General features: G+C 31.7%; 1 protein-coding gene and 1 long non-coding RNA gene across 7 annotated transcripts in view; one reads left to right on the forward strand and one right to left on the reverse strand.

Annotated features, from left to right (window-relative positions):
• Positions 1-47: 47 nt before the first annotated feature.
• On the forward strand, positions 48-1,801 carry LOC114254602. Of its 2 annotated transcripts, none has more exons than XR_003625921.2 (2): positions 48-570; positions 651-1,801. It is a non-coding gene; the product is annotated as an uncharacterized LOC114254602 (long non-coding RNA). The 2 variants fall into 2 exon arrangements; XR_003625922.2 differs by having other exon boundaries at positions 664-1,801.
• Positions 1,802-2,489: 688 nt separating this feature from the next.
• LOC105835361 (cGMP-dependent protein kinase, isozyme 2 forms cD4/T1/T3A/T3B) overlaps positions 2,490-14,181 on the reverse strand; it is a 45,517-nt gene continuing 33,825 nt past the window's right edge. For 4 of the 5 annotated variants that reach the window (XM_036283398.1, XM_036283397.1, XM_036283396.1 and 1 more), the window contains 8 exons: positions 7,357-7,576; positions 6,316-6,379; positions 6,058-6,230; positions 5,691-5,837; positions 4,734-5,180; positions 4,271-4,570; positions 4,064-4,126; positions 3,820-3,985 (listed from right to left, as the gene is read on the reverse strand). In XM_036283398.1, coding sequence (XP_036139291.1) covers positions 3,820-3,985; positions 4,064-4,126; positions 4,271-4,570; positions 4,734-5,180; positions 5,691-5,837; positions 6,058-6,230; positions 6,316-6,379; positions 7,357-7,576 — 1,580 coding nt within the window. Of the gene's footprint in view, positions 3,986-4,063; positions 4,127-4,270; positions 4,571-4,733; positions 5,181-5,690; positions 5,838-6,057; positions 6,231-6,315; positions 6,380-7,356; positions 7,577-14,181 lie in introns of all 5 variants that reach the window. The other variant, XM_012678558.3, reaches the window with a different exon arrangement.

Genomic DNA, 14,181 nt, shown 5'->3' on the forward strand with positions numbered 1-14,181 from the left:
CGGGAAAAAACGAACATCCTTCACGGGTGCGCGATTGGCCCAGTATCACTTAGGTCTTGGTATTGGGTACCACAATTTTTTTTATTAACGATCTTTGTTGCCAAAAAGCCGAGCGTCACATGTTTGATTGCAGATTAAACATAATGGCTGTGCTCAGAGGGCGCAAAATGTGGAAATCGAACGAGACATTGAACGTGTTTTGTCCTGAAAAATTTTTGAGGATTATTGATGCAATCAACCGACTTTGGCTGGGTTCGGGGAGACGTTATTAGCGCTGAAAGTATCATTCTATTCTTGTTGCTCAGTGAATGTCGAAGAAAGATAGAGCACGCTCACAGCGCCAAAAGCGTGCTCTCGGAACCCAATCTTTGTATTCCAAGATAATGGTTAACAATGATTTGTTTTGCTGTATTTGCCGATTTTGTATTTCAAGATAATTTATTAGTGCTTGATGGTTATATTGGCCTCACGAAAGTTATTGGGAACCAAAAATTAATATTCTTATTTCTGCCAGACTTTCGTTTCATGCAAAAATGTGTTGAATGAGCATAATTTTTATCAACGTGCGAGGTAAATATTAACAAAATCAACTTTACATGAAATATATAAGGAGCAAGTAACTGTACAATAATGTATGTATGTACAATAAGATAAACATTCCAGTGACCTGACTCATATATCTGGACACTTAAGGCGTGGATCCAATGGAGATTTGTAATCAAAACTGAAATTGCCTCCTATGTCTATAATGGCAGTGTTATAACAACGTAATGTAACAAAAAAAAAATGCCCATAGCATAAACTCACTTTTGAGTGACTGTAATTTTTATACAATTTCAATATAGGAAGTTCATTATTTATTAATAGATATTCACACAGCATTAAAAAATAACTTTTATAGCTGTTAATTTGGCTGCAATTATTCTATTATTATCAAGAGAATCTTTTTAAAAAAGTAAAACTTTTCTGCAATTGAATATATTGGTATTCACCACTATTGGATTCTAGGGAAAGATTTGGGATTAAAATTCCCCCTTTCAAATTAAAAAAAATTAGTCTTACTAGACCGATTTAAAAAATTTAAGTAAAATGATACAGGCTGATTTACGCAGGTGTCTGTGGATCAAATTCTTATGCATAGGATTCACTGTGTTCAAACTGTCCAATGTCTAATATACAATGTTCAGTAAACAATTTTATTACCCCTCTCCCTCCATTATCAAGGATTCACTAATGGTGTTCATGGTCAATAGCTACATAGTAATACGTATGATTAAATTTTAAGTGCAAATACGAACAGGTTTTAATTTGATTTCTTGTTGTAATCATTAAGTTGGTTTAATTTGCACTATTGTACGGATATCTATCAGAACTGTAACTCACAAAACTTTACACAAAAACTTATTATCAATTTAAAATGGTTTTTTATTAAAATTGAATTATATAACATGTTAGTTTTTATAAAAGTAATACATTACTATTACTTTTACTTTTTGTAAAAAGTAACTCGTTACCATTACTTCTCTGGTGAAAAATTTTCACAGGATTTTTTATACAATCTCAGAATAGTTTAGAATTTACATATATAAAAATTTTAAGCAGATTCTCAGTATTTCTGAAATGTCCCAATATTTGTGTAAAAATTCTGAAAAATTTTTTATTAGGATTGTTACTAATGTAAAAAATAACGTATTATCACCATTACCGTTACTTATAGTAAATTCAGTCGCCTTACACTGGCACTGAACTCATGTTGTACTAAACCGTACGAATGCAACATTAAATCCAAAATAAAGGAACAGATGATGACAATTGAATGCATTGCACAACAAAAATTTGCACTCAGCGTACACTAGTGCAGGTGACTGAATTCGCTATTCGAAAGTAATTTCTTTACCTTTTTCGTTGGTTTTCACGAAATTTTGATTATTTCTTTTAGAATGGTATTCATTTGTCTTCATAGCTATTTAAATTCAAATATATTAAATATAAATAGTTTTTATTCGCATTTATTCCTTTCCCTGAAATACATACATTCTCAAATTTCGCATTGGTTACATTCAGAAAACACAAGTGATCAGTGAGCGGTCAGTGATTATTGGTCTTTACTGTTAGATCTTTAAATTTAGACCAATTATATTAGCGAATTACTCAACTGTTGTGCAACGGTTGTTTTCTGAACGTAGCCATTCAGTTTTGTCATACAAATCTTTTGTCACCTCTTAAATCGTCTCATACAGATCAACTGTCATTAGCATTAATTAACCTTACATTGCTACAATGCATAATTCATTCCGAAAATTTTATTTTGTTAAGTTTAATCCAATACGAATTTTAAGTGTGGCTAATATATAATAATACAGTTTATTGAATTATAGTTTGCCCATAGTAAGTCAATTTTCTACTCGATTATTTTTGTTTATTTTATCCTGTTGTTTATTATCGCGTACATAATTTTATTTCTTATTATCAATATAAATAATTTTTCATTTTTTCTCTTTCACTAATAATTATACCTTTAAACCTGGTTCTTTTTTCATCATTCAAAAAATATAAAAAAAGAATTTTTATGTAATTAATGTCTTATGCCATTTCTTTTCTAACATATTTCAAGAATAACAATTTACTATACCTAAATACAAGAAAAATATAACGATATTAAAGTATTGGAACATCATTCTAATGGCATTTTCACTTTTCATTTGCAATCTCTTCCAGGATACAAAGAAATTTATACATAAAAGGAAAATCAACGGATATATATACATACATACGTGCACACACACACACACACACACACACACATACACACATATATATATATGTATGTATGATATAATTAAAGCTCAGAACCAGCCAAATTTATTCTTTTTAAATATTATAAGAAAGTCAATATGCATATGTATAAAATACATATATTTGACAAATCTTTCAAGCGTTCTGCTATATTATTTATAATAAGGTAATGTTTTCTGCAAATATAATTATATTTTTCTTCTTTTTATTTATTTTTTACTGTTTGAACAGGCACTAGGTGATATAAGTCACTGAAGAAAACAAAAGTTTGATTGGTTCTTGCAGCCTTACCTGCAGTTGTTATTAATACAACTTTTATTTATGTATATTGCATGATATACATTTCATATTTAAAATTTATATGATATTTATAATTCATTATTTACAAGAGTCATGTTATATATAATTAATTAAAATATAATTATTACAATAAACTCTATAAAGTAAATCAAACAACAATGAACTTGCCATAAAAAATTCAACATCTGATCGATATATGCACATTTTGACAAGTTAAATGGATGGCAAGAGGTCCCTTGGACTTGAGCTGACTGTTTCTATAGCGTGTGACCGCGTTTCTGAGCACAAGTATAAACATGTATGAGTTTACCTCTTCGAGGTAATAATGGCACTTGACACTTGCATGCGTATCCTATTACGATATGTAACACTGGAGATGCTTCTAGAACCTGCCAGATGTAACATAAATACAAAAATTTGCAGCTCTAAAATTTTTAAAATTTTTGCTAATATCCAAAATTCATAAAAATTCTAAATTTTTTATCACAGTGTAGTATCCCTAGTTCGAATCACGATTAATTATACTGCGAAACATGACAAAACATGTAAGAATATGATAAAATGCGACTGAAATCTGTATATCACGTAGTATGAGAGAAATATAAATAAATGCAGGTGTCGCCAATTATATCTCGTATAGCCGAGAGATTATTATGCCCTATAATTTCCTGCTAGATAGTTAAAACGCGAATGTTAAATAGAAGCCCTCTCTTTTTTTTTCCGTTAAAAATCATTATCCCAACCAGAAATGTCATCGGACGGCGGTGGATCGGAATCAGCTGGATAAGCATCGAAATTCGTAGTGTCTATAGCGTTTTGAACTCGTGGTAATATCGGGGGTTCCAGCGTTCTCGTTTTTAGACCTTCCCAGTTAAAGCCATCGAACCATCTGCAACGAATCCGTAGGAATAAATTTTGATATTCTTTTATACGTTTTAAATGCGTTAAGATAGAAATATATAATTACTTGTGTTTTTGTATTTCACTGATGCCGCCTCTTTGATATCCAAGACGTTCCGCTGGATTATCCCTGAAAACAGTGATTTATATTATTTGGGAGATAAAAACGTTTATTTTATGGCTTAATTGTAATGCAATCAACAAATTTATTGTTACGCTATTTATTAGAAAAAAAGTATATGAAAGTATACTTTAATAGTGTGTCATAATTTACCTGCAAAGCTTTTTGATGAGTGCCATTGCATTACGTGTAATCGATCTGGGAAATTCTATAGCGTCGATTCCTTTTAAGATAATGTTATATGTCTTCATTGGATCAGCGCCGGTAAAAGGAGGCGTACCAGTTAGCAACTCAAACATGAGGACGCCAAGCGACCAATAATCGGCACTAATGTCATGACCTTTATTTAGAATGACTTCTGGTGCTACGTACTCTGGTGTACCGCAGAAAGTCCACGTTTTCCTTCCGTTATCCAATCGTTTAGCAAAGCCAAAATCCACAAGCTTAACATAACTAGACAATAACATAACAAAATCTAAATTCTTCCTCTGCGAAGTATTAAAAAATTTATTTTTTAATGTATTAAAAATAATATATATTTACGTGTTCACAATTTCCTAAATCTTTTTTAAATAATATACATCATTATTATTATTATAGATGGCTATATTTTTACCCTTGATTATCCAAAAGTAAGTTTTCTGGCTTAAGATCCCTATAGATAATATTTCTGGAGTGCAGATAATCGAATGCTTCCACGACGCATGCGGTATAAAAGCGGGTTGTACTATCATCGAAGTACCCCTTGTCCCTGAGAACGGTCCACAGTTCGCCACCCAAGCAGGCTTCCATCAGCATATAGAGGTACTTTCTGTCTTTGAAGGTCTTGAAAAGCTTTACTACGAAATCGCAATCCGCTTCGCTCATGATCCTCTTCTCTGACATAATGTGCTGTTGCTGTCGTGTCTCGACGATCTGTGCCTTCTTCATTTGCTTGAGAGCGAACGATCGTGTGCTGTCTCCGTTAATTTGAACTAATTCAACTCTTCCGAAACCACCCACGCCGAGAGTTGCAATAGTCCGAAGGTCTTGTAACCGTACGTCCCGGAATTCCTCATTTAATCTAAAGAATCGTAGGATTTGAATATATCTCAACTGTATGAATTTGTTTCTTGTTAAAAAGTTAAATAAGTGGAACAATCATAACGTAACACGGTAGGAACTAAGAGTGAAAACAAAAAATTCTGAGTTTAAATCTCATCCAACTCCGTTAACTTTTCCTTATTTTCACATAAATATGTATCTAAAAATTATGTAGAATGTATTTGACAAAGAAGCTTTAAGAGCCCAAAGTTAAAAATAAAAAATTAAATGTATGTTTACAAATTCCACCCAATTTACTGATAATTTATATCGATAATTTTTTTAAACGAAATTACCAATAAAATAAATCTATTTTTGTTTTATCACTAAACTTACTTGGGATGTACAGTTTATTGTCCCATCCTAATGTTAAGCATGGAACATAATATTTACACATAAAAATGAATATGATATATACAGCTATATTAATTCTACAATACTTATCTATATAAATTTAATTTTCCATATAGTTAATAAAAGCTATATTCACCTCCTACGCTCCACCAACTCGTCCCTGTATCGCGTTCGGATTTCGTCTAAGGATGAGATTAATTGGTTAAACGTTTCACGGTCTATTACCAAACAGTTCACTCCTTCTGGATCGTCAGCGATAATATTAGCAGTTCTGAGATCATCTCTAAAAAGAATATAATAAATTAGCATATATTTGTCAATCTTATTAAATTTATAAAGTGCGAATTTTATCTCAATACATTTATATAATATATTGAGATAAATTGAGATAAATTCTTGACACAAGATAAATTTAGCCAAGCAAGACAACTACAAATGATGTAAAATTTTAAGTTTTCTCAACAAGGAAAAATAAAAGTTGTAAATGATAATATTATGCTCACCCCTGTAAAGCTTTTTCGCCAAAAAAGTCGCCCTTCCCTAAAGTTCTAATATATTTCTCTTCTGTTGTATCGGGCTGCTTTATTGTCACGCGTACTTGTCCCCTACTGATAATGAAGAATGTGTCACCCCTCGCTCCTTGTCTTATTATATAATCCCCATTGTTGTAAAATGTCTGCAAATATAAAAATAATGAATAACAATTATATAATACAGAGATGTATTAAGAAAGATGTTTTGCCAAGAAAGACGACTCATACCTCTTCCAAAACGTCCGAAATTTTTATTAGAGTTTCCTCGGGCAAGTTTTTGAAGATTGGCACACTGAAATGTAAAATCATGCGTCAATTCTAAATGTATACAACATAAGAGTTATCTCTACAAGTCTTTATTAGAAGACATTGGTAACAAGTTACTGCGCGTAGAGCTGTCATTTATCTTTCACTTGGTAAAAAATACCATAATTTCCAATCGTAGACATTGCGTAAGAAAGTAAGATATTTCCTAGATAACAAAATGCTGATACGTCACATTATTTGACTTATGCACAAAAATACACAAAAAATATGCGAATTTATGTGAATTTATCTCTTAATAGTGTCTCATTAAAACCATTCGTGATAGTTTTGCTGTAAATTGGATCGTTGAGTAAACGATTTAATGACATTTGTATTTTATCATCTGTCACATTAATATTATTACGGTCAGTATTTTTCGTGACAATTACGTCAGTTCATAAAAATATGAAAATCGATCAAACAAAGTCGTACTATCGATCATTAAAATAATATCCAGTTAATATCGAGTTTTACACGTTAAAATAAAAGAAAGAGGTCTTTCTTATCAGAAACATGTGCAAAAAAACGTGACTTTCATAAATGCAGTTTTAACATTTTCCGAATTAGTCATTACCATATGTTGAAATTGCAAATTGTTTAAATTGCAAACACGAAATTTCACATTGTTAATGTAATGGCAACAAAAGTGATCCGCTACTGAAGAAATATTCAACAATTCTGAGAACACAGACGGATATATATGTATATGTGTACACACACACACACACACACACACACACACACACACACACACACACACTAAAATAATGACATAATTTTTTAAAAATCTTAATAATTTTATTACAAAATTTCTTTTAAGACATCTCTACCAGGAAACGACAATCAAGTTGACCAAGTTAAAGTGAAATTCATTAAGATAGAAAAGTATTTATTCAAGAAAGCATCTGATGATGTTAGATCAAAACTAGGAGAATAGAAAAGTTCATACACATGCTAGCTTACCTCTTTAAGAAATCCGTGTATTCGGCCTGCCTCGAGAGGCCGGTCCTCATCATAATGGTTTGAAAGCATTGTCGGTCGATGGCCCATAATTGGCAATCAGTCGCAGCAGTGATCGTCGCTGTCCTCTTGCAATTGTAAAGAATCGCGAGTTCACCTAGCACCTTACCATGTTGCAATGTGCTCAGATATTTGCCGTCTCTCGACACCTCGACCTTACCCTCTGAAAAAGAATTTCAAGCAGAGATGTAATTTCTTGTTATATGACGACTAAAATAGAAAAAAAACTATTTCTTGTTATATGACGACTAAAATAGAAAAAAACTATTGACACACACACACACACACACACACATGAATTCGAAACTATTTACAATTATAATGTTGTAAGCGTCTATTTCAATAAATCGGAATTTAATTATCAGTGTTAAAATATATTACTTATCCTATGTATTGTTCAGTACGTATTATATACTAAATTATGTGCTGAATAAGATTCATTCACGTCAAAATATTACTTAATCAATTCAATCGTTCTAACTTCATTCACGAATACAATTTAATAATTTATTAAATTAAGTATATTCAATTTTCTCATTCGATTTATATAATTGCTAGAGAAGCCTAAAATTATAATTATATTGCTCAGCCATTAAATATGTATTATTCGGGAAATTGGAACAAAATTCTGGAATTGAAAAGGCGGTTATTTATCTTTCTCCACGAAACTAATATTAAAATTAATTAGTCCTAAGAATTCAGTCAGTCTTCAAATGACTATCGATGTGCTTGATAAAACGGATATAAAACGGTAGTTCTTAAGATACATATATCAGCAGGCTGTCTCACAAATATTCTAACTCACTTTCGATTTCTCTACTTGAAAAGCTAGAACACGTTTCGAATATTAATTAATTTTTTATATCGCGCAAGTCGGGTAACATATCGACGACCCACTAACATTTCTAAATCAATCGAGCGATCATCATTACTTTTTCAAGTATGCCGACGTTCATTCGTGTTCTTTTTCTTGATAATTCCTTGAAAAGGTTGCCTCAAATAGAGCGTTAAGTCACGAAAATTGTAGGCTACTGTGCAATTACCGTTTCGATTATTATCATGCTATGTGATATCATCTTTCTAATGTACAATTGACTATATGCAAACTTTAGCCTATTTGGTTTTATCTACTCTATTGTAAATGCTTTCCATTTAAAAAAGAATTTATTGGCTGGAAAAGTTTAACAAGAAAAGCAAATTGACAACTGTTGTAAGATTTTTAATTGATTTATACAGGATGTTCGGAAAGGTCGAGGCCAAACTTACACAACGTGTTAATAAAGTCGAATAAGTGAAAAAAGTTTATATAAACTCTTACATGTATAGCATAAACAAAGCAAGAGATAATGCTAGAAATGAATTAAGTTTCTGAACAAAATTTGTCAGTAATTGTCAATAATGAATGTAAAAAAATAAAAATTCATTATATTTAATGTTACTATCAATAATTGGATAAATTTTTACTTTCTTATTATTAATACTTTATATATATATTTTTTAATAAACCTTAAGTTTGATGTACGAGAATAAAGCTGTGGTTAAGGGGTCTTTTCAATATACTCATACGAACATGTCGCGCTATTCTTAATCGTAATTGTCAACACTGCACATTTTACAATTATTTCTAATTCTGAATCTCATATATTCGTATCTTTCTACATTTCTGAGCTGGTGCAATAGAACGAATACAGTGAGCTAACGGTAGTGGTTACAGAATGGCATAGGATTGAATAATAAAACTCCTCAGTATTATTTACTCATTTAAAAATATCACTTACAACTTTAGATATTATTGTATCTTTTAGTAGACATTAATTTTTTAGTAACCGCATCTACGTATTAAAAAGAATTCAGAATAAATATAAATTCAGTGACTATTGTTATTTTTCGATTTTCAGTAAACATATGTGATTCGTTGTAATGTAACAACGTAATAATTTTCAATAATACTTTTTTATAATCCGTATATAGAAGATTATAAGATTTAATACTGCTGTAACGTAATTTCTGATTTCATGATCTTTGATTAAAATATCTAAATTACGTTTTACAAGCACATAAATTATATTCTACAAATTACTTAAAAAATATTTTGCAACTTCAACAAAAATTATATGTGTAAAAATTAACTGAAGTAGATAAAAGCAAATACCGTCATATGTATATGTATTTCATTTAATCAATCTAACTAACAGAAACAGACAAATTACAAATTCTGTATATGTGACAGCCAAAATTCTAATGAATACAAAAATTGGCGATTTTAATCGCTTGTATAATTTATGTTAATTATGATATAATTATTTATAATGTAAAAACATAAATAGGATACGATATAATTATACATATAATACGTTACGATAAAAACAAAAATGACATAGAATTTTGTAGAGCACAGAGCAGATAATTTTTTCTCGCCAACTTGATTAACATAATATTGCAATATATGAAAAAAGGTGTTGAATAAAAGACTTATTTCTGAAATAATTATCAGACATAATCAAAAAAAGAAACACAGTTTCAACTTATAGATGATAAATTTAATTACTTGGCCGTTACATTTTAATTTATTTTATATGAAATCTTGATGCGTTCTTCTTTTTAATTTGATAAAGATAATACGTTTGTATTGATTTTTCTCGATGATCGTTTCGCAAGGTCACCGACGTTTTCTGTACATCAAATTTTTTACTCTTCCATACATGCATGTAAGTTTATAATTTATTATTTGTATAATTTTAATGCGTGTCCGTCTATATTTTGTCTTTAAATAATTATAGTCAACTATTATGTTTCGTACAACTGTGAGAATTGTCAATGTTATATGCTATTTCAATGCTAATCGCACGTCATTCTATTATTAGATAAGTTATTGCAGCAAAATTTATTCTTATTAGCACATCTATATGACTGTCCTTTTGATTACTTTTCAACACATTATACTGACACTATTTATACTCTCTAAATCACAATTAGTGGAATCATAAAAATACACTGATTTTCAGTGATATACTTATAACTTTAAGTCAGTAAAATAAATATACTGATCTTTCAGTGATAATACATTAATTCTTAAGTCAAAATCACTAAAAGACAGTGACTATTCACTCATTATCACAGTTATAAGTACCACTGCAAGTCAGTGATAATATACCAATTGCCATTTAAAGAGTATGAATCCAATTACAGATCGAAACGTCTAATATATTATTATAATTACTAATGATAAATCTGAGTATAGATAAACCTCTATCAATTCTCATATTAACTCATGTTAATTTCTTTGAATTCATAATACGATATCATATATCGGTATTGTTCCGCGTTAATCGCGAAAGAAATACGATTCCCTTTCGCAAGACAGTCCACGCGCGCTAATGAGTTGAATCGACCAAGGAAAAATCTAAAGAAATTACGCAAGGCAAAGCAATCATCTTTTCCTCTCTCTCTCCCTCTCTTTCTCTCTCTCTCTCTCTCTCTCTCTCTCTGTCGTTGTATGTACAGTTCCGTCGGGATTCAATCGAGTTCGACATTGCGACAGGACAGTCCATGGCCGCGTATTGTCCTGCGAGCGTTGCTTTCACTTCCTCGCAGGCGCATAACGCCTGGTACGAGTCACACACAAGGGACCTCGAACCGGTTCCGTTACCGATCGTGACTCCGAGCGCGAGATGGATCATGTCTTTCCCCATCGAAGTTAACCATCGGAGTTTAAGCGGCGGCTATTAATAAGCACGCGCGCCGGTATGCTCCCGTCCGCGTCGCGGAGAATGCCCCGCACGGTGTCCTCTATTTGATTCCACGCATCCGCCAGCGGCAATTTCCCTTTGAGACAACGCGTCTCGTCTCGGGGCAGGCGATCTTGTGACATGCGCGCGCGTTATGAATGAGTCACAAGTTACAGTCGGACCTCCGTATCCTTAACTTGCTCGTCGAGACCGAACGATCTTTCTATTCTTCAATTCGTTAGGTTCCTCGTGCTGTACCGTTTGAATTTCACTCGATCTGAGTTATTTTCACCCGTTCCTTGTAAATCATTCCTACTCAGTATGTCGTCAATTTAAAACGAAAGATGTCTTGTGCTGATTGAACAATTTAATTCAAGAAATGTTAAGTTTGATTTATTTATTACGTGCATACATGTTAATATAGCTGGTTACTTTAAAACTAAGGCAATTTAACTATAAAAATTAGTTGATTAGATAAAGTTGTTCTTTTAATTATGTGTTTTGTATTAAAATAATAAATGTTGACACGTGGAAGTTAAAAATAACAAAACGTTAATTAAAGAAAGTCTACATAGTTAGATAATTCAACAATGTTAAATCTCTACTGATTTTCTCGAGTTGTACTGCTGTAAATAGCGTGAATCCTTTCCTCTGCACCACATAATATCGAAACAAATCTCACTTTCTTATTTGTATTTGATAATACGGATAGATCAAAGACTTTCTTTTTTCTATTATCCTACATTAGTAAAAATGATTCAACCGCACGTTCTCAACGTAATAATAGATTTTATCGTCGATCAAGATTCGTAGCAGTTAATCATTGATCCACAAGCTGAAAAGAAAGAAATTTCTCGGAAAATTCTGGAAAGCCTTGAAGGAAAAACATGTAATTGCTCGAGACGAGAAGGAAATCACTTCTTATGGAAGTAGGTCAATATAACGCGTGCCTCTTTTTACAGATTTCATTTCTTGTTAGGACACAGACATTTGCGAAGTTGCATGAATTTGCATACGTGATAACAGCACCTATAATAGAGGCCGATACGATCGCTTCTGTATTAATGACTGCGTGCCCTAAATTAAGAACAATAGGCTGCAAGACGTGTGAACTCATGTATTATTTCGATAATACTGCAAGGATACGTATCTGTTTATTTACGACTAAAGCCCACTTTAGACGATCTATAATTCTAAAAGTCTAAAGTTATTAGCTACATACAATAACGTTTATCTAGCATTTCAGAATTACACCTGCATTTGAAGAATTAGGCATCAATTTAAAGGAGACAAGGACCTCTTAATATAGAAAATTACTTTAATAAAACTTAGTATAAAACTGTACAAAAAAAGTATTACAAAATCGCTTGTGTAGAATGCGTAACTGTAAGAAAGCCTACAAAACTCGAAAAATGTTGATAGTGCTCGCGTGCGCGTATCGCCATTGCGAACTTTGGAAAGTGCGCGTAATTGTAATGCTAATGAGGAAACAACGTGGTGATTTTGACGATGAATTGCGTGCCACGAAACGACTGTAGGTGGAGGATGCCAGTGATTAAGCCGCACGTAGTTCAACAATCGGTTACGCAAATTTCTTGCAAATCGCAAAAAATATGATACTGAATTAAATAATTAGAGATAAAAAGAATCTAAAATTAGCATCTGTATGATAAAATAACAATTAAATATCCCGCTTAAATTCAAATACCTCAAACATAGGTATATCACTCATGTATTATTTCGTATAATCTTGTGAAAAGTATATACATATACTTTTCACAAGATTATCACTAAAAATAATAAATAAAAGCTATATCAGTCCATACGAGCATTTTAGATTCATTATCATCCACTGGATTATCTGAAAAAGTTAACAGCGAACTCGACAAATGGCATCTCCCTCATTAATGTCAGTTATCCTTCGTAAAAGTACTGTACCCTCGTGCACACATACAATTCGCGCAGTGGAAAACCTTTCAATGTGATGCTACGGGAATAGCAACGTCCATGTTTGAATAGCGGCTTCGAGAGTCGGAATCGAATATCAGCAAAGTCATACTCTTCGGTCTCTCTGCATGACTATTCCGTTTAATTGTTAACGAATAATGTGCACATCGGTATTCATAGATAATTATATAACTACGAAAGTTAAGAAAGTTATCCTTCGCTCGCCATTATCACTTTCGCAAGAATCGAACAATTGATCGATCGTTACGCGTTTTTTCGAAAAGGGGAAAAAAAACTAAAGTAAAACTCATAAGCGTTCTCTCGCGCGCAGCTAACGCTTGTTTGTATTAAAACGCGGATGTTCCTCGTATGTCGTCATGTTCCACCAAAACAACTGATTATACGCATCGTTTGTTTAACAAATATTCAACGTCAGAGTAGATTTTACAAGCCGCGAATCACCGACCTCGGATGACCACATCGCGATTAATCACTGTAAACGTCCTATATCACCTGTTATTAATATTTATGATGTATCGATGTCGCAGTCATCCATATAAATTAAGATATATCAAGAAAATTGCAATGAAAAAATGTTTCTCTACTGTCTTCAAGTAAATTAGATTTCAGGTTTGTTTTTCGAAGTATCTTTATGCTTATCAGAATCCTTTCAAACATTAAAAACGACATTAAAAATATATATAATAATAATAAATTAATAATTCGACCGATAAATGTTTTCAACATAAAGTAAAAATTGCCTCTTTTGATCTGAAGCTAATCTTGATGCTAAATAATTTTTCTAAATTTAATATTCTTAAGTTAAAAAAAAATACATATAATTTAATATTGTAAAAGTATCAGATATATCAAGTTCAACTACAATAAAATTACAATAAAATTATATTGCACGAAAGATACATCTGTAACAAATCTAGTATCAGTCACGAAATCTTTTGAAATGTGCTAGAAAAGATTTTCTATGTAAAAGCGCAAAGATGAAACGAAAAAAAGATCTAGCTCAATCTGTTCGCATTATCTTTGCCCAACCGATAATCCCCGGGTCACACAATTTTGCGAAATTTTGATTTCC

Source organism: Monomorium pharaonis, chromosome 2 (genome assembly GCF_013373865.1).
Source record: "Monomorium pharaonis isolate MP-MQ-018 chromosome 2, ASM1337386v2, whole genome shotgun sequence".
Taxonomy (NCBI): domain Eukaryota; kingdom Metazoa; phylum Arthropoda; class Insecta; order Hymenoptera; family Formicidae; genus Monomorium; species Monomorium pharaonis.